Source organism: Nicotiana sylvestris, chromosome 3 (assembly GCF_000393655.2).
Source record: "Nicotiana sylvestris chromosome 3, ASM39365v2, whole genome shotgun sequence".
NCBI classification, from domain to species: Eukaryota; Viridiplantae; Streptophyta; class Magnoliopsida; order Solanales; family Solanaceae; genus Nicotiana; species Nicotiana sylvestris.
The window spans coordinates 198,165,368-198,177,742 of record NC_091059.1 but is presented as its reverse complement, the minus strand read 5'-3'; the positions used below and the strand labels follow the sequence as shown (position 1 = coordinate 198,177,742).

General features: G+C 43.0%; 1 protein-coding gene across 1 annotated transcript; it reads right to left on the bottom strand.

The window, feature by feature from the left end:
- Positions 1-2,684: 2,684 nt before the first annotated feature.
- Positions 2,685-11,261, bottom strand: LOC138888557 (uncharacterized). The gene is made up of 4 exons (XM_070170441.1): positions 11,088-11,261; positions 8,667-8,735; positions 3,155-3,242; positions 2,685-2,950 (listed from the first exon to the last, which is right to left on the bottom strand). Exons 1-4 carry the CDS (start codon positions 11,259-11,261, stop codon positions 2,685-2,687), a joined length of 597 nt encoding a protein of 198 aa, XP_070026542.1.
- Between the last annotated feature and the right edge of the window lie 1,114 nt (positions 11,262-12,375).

Here is a 12,375-nt window from a genome sequence, read left to right as displayed (position 1 = left end):
TGCCACAAGAACAAGGAAGCGAAACTAGCAATCAATTAGGGTTTTTCGGCACTAGAATCATTTTAGAAGACTTGAAATCACCTAGGGTTGATATTAAAAACTTGAGAAAGTATTTACAGAACATAAACCCCTGAAAAAAACCTCCCACACGAGCTGGAACAACACAAAAATGAGCAACATCAAGAAGAACAAGAAACTTACTAGCGCCACGAGATTCCCGACACTTGATTTGTGTTGTTTGCCCTTTGTTTGGGTCTTGGATCATTAGAGAAAATTGAGAGGATATTTTTAGGTTTCTAAGGTCAGAATATACTGGAAAACAATGACTTAAAATGGGTTGGAGGCATCATATATATATATATATATATATATATATATATATATATATCCAAATGTCTTAAACCGCCTAAGTGGGCCCCATAGAGAGGTGTTTGGCGCAGTCTCACAAAAATGTGAATATCTCTCTACTCCAAGATTGTATCGACAAACGGTTTAATGCGTTGAAAACTAGACTCATAGATATTCAATTTTGTGGGTATATCACCCCGTAATTTCAAGTAAATTGGGAGAAAATTTTAGTAATATTTGACCTAATGTTTAAGTAAATTATGAACCTAAGTTGTGACAACTTTTGTCGGACTTTGTTTTCATAACTCGTTTCACTTCAAGACTTATGATACGGATATTATATGATTCAAATACCTTAAAACACAACTTCTTGATTATATTAAGCTTCTGTAGGTTTACCCGAAAATACGGGTTACAACATCCTTGATTCGTTTAACTTTTAATACCTGTTAACCACCCTTATACACCCTTGTATCATACAAGACCAATGGGATTAACTTCTTACCATCTTAAAGATAATCTCTTCATGTATTTACGTTGACTACATTACGGCATGAACTAACATACATGAATATAGGTTGTAACACCCTCCCCCCCTTTAGGAACATTCGTCCTCGAATGTAACGATTTATGGGGAGTCTAAATCATCGTGGATTCCAACAGAAATTTCCGTTCGAGTTTCCCCTATAATATGGACACTAGCCAAACTTGCAAGCAGTCAAACCCAATGTATTGCCTCATTAGGCTACACAAAGCATTATGGATATGTACATTATCTTCATATCACCATTTTATATTAAGGAAGAGTATTCTCAAGTTATTGTTTACCTCATAGAGCTGTTTCACCTTATAATGTATCCGGCGTTCCACCGGCATCCTTGTTATCTTCATTCTGGGATAGGTAAGGGTATTTAGACTTCATATCCTCTTCTACTTCCCATGTCATTTTTTCCATATTCTTGTTCCTCCACAATACTTTAACGGAAGCTACATCTTTTGTTCTCAGCTTGTGGACTTGTCGATCTAATATAGCCACTGGCACTTCTTCATATGATAGATCCTCTGTAACTTGTACATTTTTAATAGGGATGACCCGAGAAGGGCCTCCAATACATTTTCTCAACATAGATACATGGAATACCAGGTGGACAAATTCCAATTCGAATGGCAATTCTAACTCATAAGCAACCTGTCCAATTCGTTGAAGAATTTTATACGGCCCGATATACTGCGGACTCAACTTACCTTTCTTCCCGAAATGCATAGCACCCTTCATTGGTGAGATCCTCAGGAAAACCCAATCACCAACTTCAAACTCCAGATCACGACGTCGGACATCGAAAGAAGACTTTTGCCTGCTTTGTGCCGTCCTCAATCGCTCATGTATCACTTTCACCTTCTCAATGGCTTGGTGAATCTAATCTGGTCCATATAATTCTGTTTCACCGACTCCAAACCATCCAACTAGTGATCTACATCTTCTCCGGTATAGTGCCTCATATGGGGCCATTTTAAGACTAGAATGGTAGCTATTATTATAGACGAATTCTATGAGTGGAAGATGGTCATCCCAATTCCCCTTGAAATCTAGAACACATGCCCGTAGCATATCTTCAAGTGTTTGAATGGTACGTTCAGCCTGTTCGTCAGTCTGTGAATGAAATGCAGTGCTGAGATTCACTTGTGTGCCTAAACCCTTCTGAAAATACCTCCAAAAGTTAGCTATAAATTGAGCTCCTCGATCTGATATAATAGATACTGGTACACCATGAATCCTAATAATCTCCTTGATATACAACTTCGCATAATCTTCAGCCGTGTAAGTTGTCTTAAATGGAAAAAAAATGGTCACATTTTGTAAGTTGATCAACTATCACCCAGATGGAGTCAAACATATGATAAAAGTGAGGTAATCCAATAATGAAGTCCATATTAATCACCTCCCATTTCTAGGTCGGAATCTCTATATTTTGAAGCAATCCACGGGGTTTCTAATGTTCGATCTTTACTTGTTGATAATTAGGATTCTGGGCTACAAATTCTACAATAGATTTCCTCATGTTATCCCACCAATACTGCTCATTGACATCATGATACATCTTTGTCGAGCCGGGATGGATGGAATATTGAGATTGATGAATATCATTCATAATCTTCTCTCGTAACCCTACCATATTAGGCACAAATAATCGACCCTGGTATCTCAGTGACCCATCTCCTCCAATCTCAAAAGTCATAATTTTACACTGCTGAATGCTCTCTCTCAATCTTACTAAGGTAGGATCTTAGTATTGTCATGCTTTTACCTCAGCTACCAATGATGATTATGTTGTATTCTATACAGTAACACCTCCGTCATCAGAGTCCAACAATATGATTCTCATATTGGCAAGCTGATGAAGCTCTTTAGTCAACCCTTGTCTACCTACCTCAATGTGTACTAAGCTTCCCATTGACTTATGACTAAGAGCGTCTGGCACAATATTGGCTTTACCGGGTTGGTATAATATCTCGACATCGTAATCTTTCAGTAATTCAAGCCACACATGCTGCCTCAAATTCAACTCCTTCCGCTTGAAGATGTATTGTAAACTCTTGTGATCTGTGTAGATGTCAACATGGACGCAGTATAAGTAGTGTTGCCATATCTTCAAAGCATATTTTACTGCAGCCAATTCCAAATCATGGGTCAGGTAATTCTTTTCATGCTTCTTCAATTGTCTTGATACATAAGCAATCACCTTCCCACGTTGTATCAATACGCACCCCAAACTTATACCTGAGGCATCACAATATACCACATAACCTTCTGTTCCTTCTGGGAGAGTGAGCACTGGCGTGGATGTCAATCGATTCTTTAGCTCCTGAAAACTTCGTTCACAAGCATCAGACCACTGAAACATAGTAGCTTTTTGTATTAACTTAGTCAATGGTGCTGATATAGAGGAAAACCCTTCTTAAAATCACCTATAATATCCTGCTAGCTCCAAGAAGATGTGGACTTCTGATGGTATTGTATGTCACGGCCAATTATTTACTGCATCGATCTTCTGAGTGTCGATACTAATACCCTCGTCATATACCACATGGCCAAGGAATGCTACTGATGTCATGCCCCAATCCTTGGGGATGCAACCAGTGTGCAACCGAGCAAACCCGGTCGAGCAAGCATATCTAGCCTTTCTTAACCAACTCATTCTATATCCGAAGAAGTAATACATTACCAATTATTAAACGTGGGAGAAAGAGTTGTTATATAAATGCATAAACATTGCTAGTTAGATTCTTACTTAAATACAACATGCCATAGTTAAGTTTCCACAAGTACATACAGTTGACAGTCTAGTGAAGAAAAGTTTCAAAATACAATGTGATCCTATGACCACTCTGGCACCCATACATGACCCACATAAACGTCTACGGAGCCTCAAAGGATACAAAAGACCAAAATGACAATGCTAGCAACAAGGCCCCGGCTATACCTCAAAATATGGAAATTTACACAAAAGAAGAACTACAAAACCCCTAGGAGAAATGGGGGCTCACCAAGACAGTTCTGAAGAAAGAAAAAGAGCACCACTATCTGCAATCGGCACTATCAGCAACGGAACCACCTACATCTATTCAAAGAAGTAGCACCCCCAGCAAAAGGGACGTTAGTACTGTCGAATATTACTAGTATGTATGGCAAACACAATTCTTAATAGGATAAACAGTGAACAAATAGAAGGCAGTTATAACTGTTTACCGTGAAAATGGTAACAACAATTAAATTTGTAAATAGGATTAAAAATGCGTGATCTATTTTTATGCTAGTTGTTAGAGCAGATGGTGCTAAAAATATGAAGTTAAACAATGAAATGCATGCTAAAACGAGATAGTGATCAGACCGAGGGGCTTACAGCCCTGGCTTCGGACTGGTCGATGGGAGACCTCGGGGTCGATACCTGGGCTCGATCTCGAGCTATCGGGGGTAGTCAGGAATGGGATAACAGTTAAGATATGATTAAACAAGTCTCTTTATGGCCAATACCAAGTAATAAATAAAGAACAAGTAGGAGAAAATTGAATGCCAAAGTGGCCTCAAGCCAATAAGAATGAGCGAGTTAGAGAGAAAAGGGAGAGAGAGATATAGAGAGATATTATTGATCTTGTGGAGAAATGGTTGGAGCAACATCAGTCCCTTACAAAATAGCGAGGGTTCCCTTTATATAGGAGGGGAACTCGGCTATAGTACAACATGCATTAATTACAAAGTATGGAGATGGGACAGCTAGACGCGACGCTTCGGCATAGGCTCTGGATAGGCCGGCTTTGTCAGACTTAGCTGCATGCCTTGGAAGCTTCCTCTTCTTTCATGGCCTTGACCTTCGTCTTCTTTGAGTCAAGTCTTCTTCGAGTCGAGCCTTGACGAGCCCCAAGGAAGGGTACTCGGTCGTGGCTCCCCGCCTTCGGGGTCTCGAGACATTCTTCCAAAATGACTTGATAGAAAGAAATTAAGTCCTCTAATTTCGCCGCATACAGATAGTCTCCGCGTTTCCCAGAATGAAGCGATGGGAAATGATTCTGACACTTGATTTCTCGAGCTTCTTACGGTGACATCATGCCAATGATGCAACCCGTGGCGCGAGCTTTTGTGGCAACCGGGGTATCCCATGGACTTGTGCATTTTGACTTCATTCAATGCACTGCTGATTCCCATTATCCAAGGTGAATGTACCGCCGTCGATTCAATTTTTCAAGAATGCAGTAATTGCATCCACCGGTCAATCTTCCAAAGCCTCGATGACCATGTCGTTACCCCCTATAAATGGGGGTGCCTTGGCGTTGTTTTTCCTATCCCAGTACCTTCATTGGCTGACTTGCCCATTTCTTCTTATCATCTTCTTCTATCTTCGAACATCATGCTTGGGGCTCATGGCCTCAAGGCCATTTGGCGGAATTCTCGTAGATCATGTTGTGGGATTTTGCCGGGGCTTCCCCTTGTCGAGCATAATCACGTTGTCATGTCACTGCTATGGTTGTTGATATGTTTGCCGTTGCTATTGCTGTTGTCCCGAGATGATGACGGACGGGGAGTCAGTCTTCCCCTTATGTAGACACTCATTCAGACTATGCACCGCTGCTCACTCTCCCACCTAGGCCTGGTGTGGCACTTCATCCCTTGGGTTTTTCCTTTTCCAAGGGATAAAATGGCACTACCAGCCGTTGAGGCTGGGGCCCGCCGAATCTTCAACCTTTGGCTTTGGCGGGCCATGTCTCTTATCTCTGCCTCCTCTGCATCCCTTGTTTTTCCTCTTCTCCATCTTTTTCCTCATCGGGAACCCCCCGGGGGATTGAGCTGGGAACCTAGAGGAGGAGGCGGTCAAATGAATCACACTCGAGGATGTGCACTCAAGGGGGCAATGCTCGAGAAGCCCTCAATGCCATCATTTAATTCGAGGCGGTACCTGGTCTTATGGTTTACCTTTCTCAAAAGAAAAATAAGCGCGCAAAGCTCCGATCATGAAAGCTCTAAGAGATCTTGAGGCATCACCTGAGCATAAGGAAACCCCTCAATAGAAGTCTATCCACTATGCTTTGAAAGGTTATCTACATCAAGTTCAAAGCAGGCCCCCAGATACCCGAAGCCGACCCTCGCTCAAGATACCACTCTCTGAAGCTCCAAAAACTCAACATACTATCTCCATGCAGCTCGGAGGTCCCGACAGCCCGAGCCTATCAGGTCAATTCAGGCTTGGTCCGGGGTACGACGATGGGCTCAAAAAAGAGCCATGTCAATCGGCAGAAGATCAAAAAGAGCACTCGCGTCCGAATTTGACATCAGCAGTTAACAACAAAGGGAAAAATTTGTACCGTGAAAATGGTAACAACAATTAAATTTGTAAATGGGATTCTAAAAATATGTGATCTATACCGAGAGTATTTGGTGAAGGGATCCCTACCGAGAGTATGCTGAAACTTCCTTTTCTAGAGCATGAGTTGTTGAAAGATATTCTTTATTGCTCGGCATAAATATATATATTGTTACATCATTATGAGCTCGGCCTGTGCGGGTGTGGCTCCTTGGACCATTTGGTTCGGTACATCATTTCCTATTGAAACTCAGTCTGCCGTTCCCCGGACCTTCCAAGCGGATGGCGCCCTCAAAAGAGGATCGTCGCTCGTTGTTTGACCGTAGAAGAAAGCCTATGATTTTATCGGACCCTCCTCTAGAGGTACGTTGCTCCGCTAATAACCTTGCTGGCGAGACCCTCCTCGGGGTAGAAGTCCGGCCAAGGGGAAAGAGCGCGACGGGTTCTGTTAAGGCCTTGGGATCTCTAGGTAGAGTTAGAACTTCTGAATGTCCTAGCCAATTGTTTGCATACAGGTTAGTGAAAAAATAACAAAGGAATGAAGCAGATCTTCCTTACTGCGGGATGTGTAAGCGATGTTTCGAGGTTTTGTATGTTCCTGCCGTTTCGAGGTGCGAGCTCTAGTACAGCCCTCCGCTATGTTTACTCGGGCTTGGTTGAAGATGTGGTTCGCTTACCCTTTGGCTCTTTCGAGAATGGAGATGTTGGTGCTGGCGGTGTGTTGTGCGATGCAGAATTTCCACTTGCCACGTGTTGCTTCCTGCCGATGGTTTTAATTCCATCCCTTGTGTGGAATTCGTCCCCTTTTGGTGAAGTGGGGACGGCTCTATCCTCAGGCTATGCGCCCGAGGTCGTCTGAATAAGGCGTTCGTGCCTTGCGCCTCCTTTGATGACATGGAGCTCGGCATTCCTGTTTGGCCGGTCATGCTGTGCAGCGGGGAATGGTCTTTCCCCCTTATTGTAATGATCGCCATTTGGAGTTCGTCAAGGATTTGGGAGATGGTTATGTTTTGACCCGTCGGTCCGACAGTGTTGATCGAGTCACCTGAACTCATGAGAACATGTATTATCAAAAATGGATCGATTATGGAAGAAAGATACCAGTACATCATCGCGAGATCGAGACGAGGTCTTGGTATCTTTTTGCTGACTGTAGGGGCGTCCCTGGAGGTATACCCCCAGGCCTACCTTTCTCCGGTGCCGATAAATTTTGCTCTCCTTTTTACAAGTTCTTGGAAAGGGTCGTCGTTCCTCCATCACCGTGGTGGTGCGCTATGGCCAACTTGTTTCATTCCCCATGGATGCCTTTCGTACTGGGGACCAATCTTGAATTCGATCACTTGCCAGTTCTCGGTGGCAATTTTTACGGAGTGACTTAGCGTCTTTCCTTTGGAGCTGGTAGCTACCTTTGGCCTTGCCGCTGCACTTGCTATGTAGTTCGAGCACCAAGCTGCGATTTCTGTGGGGGGAATTTGATCAAATTGGTCCGAGCCATTTGACGTCCCCGGTTTCGCCAATGGCGAGCATGATGTTGGTTATAGCGAAGTGGAAATTGTACTCTGGTGGGCGAGGCGCCCTTGCCGTCCATGCGTCCTCATCGACTCTGGTTTTGTTTACGATTCTTTGAGGATATTGCCCTCGAGCCATTCTTCGGTCGTTGTGAGGTAGATTGCATCTTGGGGCGTTCCTCCTGTCTGCGACGCACAGGTGGTACCTTGCTCTGTTTGGTTTCTTCGTTAGGAGCCTGTTTGGGTAAGTTAAGCCCGAGGAGGCTCCCAGACGGGCATCCTTGACCCTGGTTTGCGACTGAGGCCCGGTACGGGCATCCGACCAGGTCTTGACTGGGTATCAATCAAGCTTTGTTTGAACTACCCTGAAATCGTCGGGCTCGGTTTGTTGAGGCTTTGAGTGATGGCATGTATCGCCTAGTCATCCGAGACAGGGGGTAATCCCTTTTGTTCCATCGGGGAACGAGGTGTGAATCCCTATAACATTTCATTCTCCCTTTGCTCGGCTCTGATGCATCGGGCTTTCTCGCCGTCATTTGGATAGCACTGGCGTATGCCTTTATGAAGGAGTCTGACGGTACGGTAGGCGAGTTTATGGGATCGGACGCTAGGTTGTGACGCCACATCACGGTCCATGTCAAGAATGTTTCCCAGAACCTCTTTAATAAGAAGATCTCCATCTCATCATCTTTTGGGTCGTTGCCTTTTCCTGCGCATGTATGGGAGGTGATGTGTTCGTTAGGATTTGAGGTCCCGCTATACTTAGGGAGTTCCGGCATTCTAAACTTCTTTGGGATGGGCTTCGGAGCCGCTTCCTCAGGGAATGGCCTTTGTATGAACTTCTTTGAGTCCGATTCAATCCTTTTGGAGAGATCCCCAAGATTCTTTGCTATGGCAGGGTCGGCTACCAATCCGTTATTGCTTGACCTCTCGGGCATTTGCTCAGTGGGGAAACCACTTCCGGTGCTGCTGTGCTGGGAGTCCCCGGGTCACTTTGTAACTGATCAATGGCCAACTGTTGTACCTACAACATTTCAAGAACAACATGAAGACTAACTTCCTGTTCTTCCCGGGCTGGGGTTCTTTGGGCTTCCTGTCGGTCGCTATGTCGTACACTCCTGTCGGTGTGCGAGGTTTCGTCGAACTGCTGTGTGTCCTGTGAATCTGCGTCTGCTGGAATTGGTCCGGGCACGTCATTGGGATTTTACGGTTGTGTTACGGCAGCCGGAACAATAACATCAACAAGTACTTCACATGATTACAAGGAAAACACCAAATAAGGTTCACATGGTTCCAGTTAAGTCTTTCCATTCCTTTAGGTTAATATTCTTTAGTGCCGAGTGCTATAACCCGTAATGCCACCGTGATTTTACACTGAGTCCGGTCTCAGCCCGACCAGCTAGGCCATCCCAAGTGAGACATATCCAAATCCATAATGATAACCAGAAATCCAATATAAATGCCACCATATGTATAGCATGGCATCCGATCTCGGCCCTATCGGCTAAGCCATCTCACTTGGGACATAACCTCTTTCAATTATTCCTTAGTTCACATTTCTTTCCATTTTTCCATTATATGGCACCACACACCTCTTTTATTAGTTTATTTCTTGGCACTTGGATACATTGTTACAAGTCAAGTCTTCCCCTTATTTATTCGTGCATATAGCTTCATTATCCATGTCGATAAGGGGTTATCATATAAGGTATGCACACATAAGGAAAGATAAGAACACTTGGAGAACATAATCACATTTTCAACTATCATGATTTCAGAGTAAACACATAGAACAATTTTGGAACAAAAGTCTATCAACCAAACACATTAATGCAATCCATCTAGTATGATCAATCCGAAACTCACGCCAACTATTCGGACACCAAGAATTCAACACTAAGAAGAAGAGTATTAGCCTTACATACCTCAATGGAGATTTTTCTTAAATTCTTACATAAATTCCAGAACTCTTAGTCACTTCGATCTATTTCATGAGAATTACAAGTTGAACCAACAATTAGAGAGATAATCGAGATTCTAGCTCACTTGAGCACATTATCAAACACTAAGTGTGAATTATGAATTTTTAAGGTCTTTTTGTGGAAAAAGTTCTATCATCCTACACCTATTTGTTACATTATTAACTCACAATCTCCTCATACTCTTTTATCATACATGCATGCAAGACAATCAACCCTTATACCCATGAACTCATTTGTTAATTACTTATTTTAGTAGAAATTTCGAAATCGAATGTTAGAGCACAAGTTCTTACCTCTTAGGATGAAGGCCTAGTAACTTTTCTTGATATTCTTCAAGGATTTGGGCAAGGATTGAGTAGAAGCTTGGTGAGGATCACTTTCTCCCTCTAGAACTCTTGCTCTCACTCTAAGTGTAGTAGATATTAGCTTAAAAGGGTCTAATGGGGTATTTTAATGGAATGGGGTCATGTTTTAAAAGTTAGAAAATAGGAGCCCCGACTAGATCTGCGGTCGCATATGCGACCCCATAACTGATATGCGGCTCGCAAAAGGGACCGCAAAAGTGACCCACAGACCTGGATACTCTGCCCGGGTATGCGACCAATATGCGGTCCGCATACCTGTTTTACGGTCGCATAATGCACCGCAGAACTACCCTATGCAAAATCCCAAGGAGGTTACGCGACGACTATGCGGCCCGCATATCGATTATGGATCGCATAATTGGCCGCATAGTTGTCCTCAATTTTACCAACATACTGACTCACTCTATGGCAGATATGCGGCCCGCATTATTATTATGCAGCCGCATAATGGGCCGCAGAAACGCGCTCTTTTGAAAAATAATTTTTCTTAATTTTTTAATGCACAGATCAATCCAAATGGTCCTAACACATATTCTTAATTGTCACTACGATATTTTAGATTTTTGAGTAGAAATATCACGGGGCCTTACATCCTCCCCCACTTAAGATCATTCATCCTCGAATGAGGAATAAGGTTCACTTATCAGCACCTTATGCAACTTCAGCTCCACACCACATACCAACAACCCCCAAATTTGGCTAAAACTTTAGATTCCCGAAAATTTTGCCAGAGTTTCCTTTGTATTTAGGCCTATCCTCTTGCCAGAGATCCCCCGAAACACATCTTAACAACATATATATGATCAAATAGCATGACAGAACGCATAACAACATCAGTTGAGGCCTCATGAAGTATATGTAGCTAGAAAGGAATGTCTTCATATTAATTGAACAAGTAACAAAAAGATTTAAGGGAAACAACTTCATAGAACTATCACCTGGTTATTCAAACAGATGGGGGTACTTCTCTTTCATTTCATTCTCAGCTTCCCAAGTAGCTTCTTTGACTTGTTGATTTCTCCATAATACCTTTATGGATGCAATCTCTTTATTCCTCAACTTCCGGACCTGTCTATCAAGAATAGCAACCGGGACCTCCTCATATGACAACTCTTCACTAACCTTAATGGTCTCAACCGACACAATAGAGGACGGATCTCCAACTACCTTTTTCAACATGGACACATGGAATACCGGGTGCATTTGCGATATTTCAGGTGGCATCTCGAGCTTGTACGCTACCTGACCTATCCTATGAATGATTCTATATGGTCCGACATACCTCGGGTTCAATTTTCCTCTCTTCCCAAACCGCATGATACCCTTCATGGGGGATACCTTAAAGAACACCTAATAATCTTCCTTGAACTCTAAGTCTCTGTGACAAAAATCCGAATAGGATTTCTGTCGACTCTGAACAGTTTTCAACCACTCTTTTATAATTTTAACCTTCTCCATAGCCTGATGCACAAGTTCTGGTCCTATCAGCTTGGCTTCTCCAACCTCGAACCACCCAATCGGCGACCTACATCTCCTACCATACAATGCCTCAAACGACGCTATCTGAATACTGGCATGGAAGCTGTTATTGTAAGAAAATTCTATAAGTGGCAAATGATCATCCCAGCAACCTTTGAAGTCAAGCACACAAGCACGCAACATTTCCTCAAGTGTCTGAATAGTCCGCTCTGCTTGCCCGTCAGTCTGTGGATGGAAAGCTGTACTGAGATTTACCTGTGTACCCAAACCTTGCTGAAACTTCTTCCAGAAATTAGATGTGAACTGGGCCCCCCGATCGAAAATGATGGAAACGGGAGTGCCATGAAGCTTGACTATTTCCTTGATATACAATTGAGCATATTATTCCGCAATGTCGGTGGATTTAACTGGTAAGATGTGCCGATTTCAGGAATCGATCCAAGATTACCAAATTGAGTCGAACTTACGTGGAGTGCGCGGTAATCCCACCAAAAAATCCATATTGATCATTTCCCATTTCTATATTGGAATTTCTATACTCTGAGCTAACCCATCGGGCCTTTGATGTTCGGCCTTCACTTGTTGACAGTTTGAACATTTTGCCATAAAGTCTGCTACACCCCTCTTCATGTCATTCCACCAGTAAACTTCCTTGAGGTCATGATACATTTTCATAGAACCTGGGTGTACGGAATACCTAGAAGTGTAGGTTTCTGCCATGATTCTTTCTCGAAGACCATCCACGTTTGGAACACATAGTCGCCCCTGGTATCGCAATGTATCGTCTTCCATGCCAAGAGAAAAAGTTATAGTCTTGTGTTTTTGAATCCCTTCCTTC

Coding starts and splice junctions, on each gene's coding strand:
- LOC138888557 (XM_070170441.1), bottom strand. CDS start 11,261: ATGCACCCGGTATTCCATGTGTCCATGTTGAAAAAGGTAGTTGGAGAT. Junction 8,736..11,087: donor AAGAGATTGCATCCATAAAG/GTATTATGGAGA, acceptor GAAATGTTGTAG/GTACAACAGTTGGCCATTGA. Junction 2,951..3,154: donor TCTCCCAGAAGGAACAGAAG/GTTATGTGGTAT, acceptor ACATCTACACAG/ATCACAAGAGTTTACAATAC.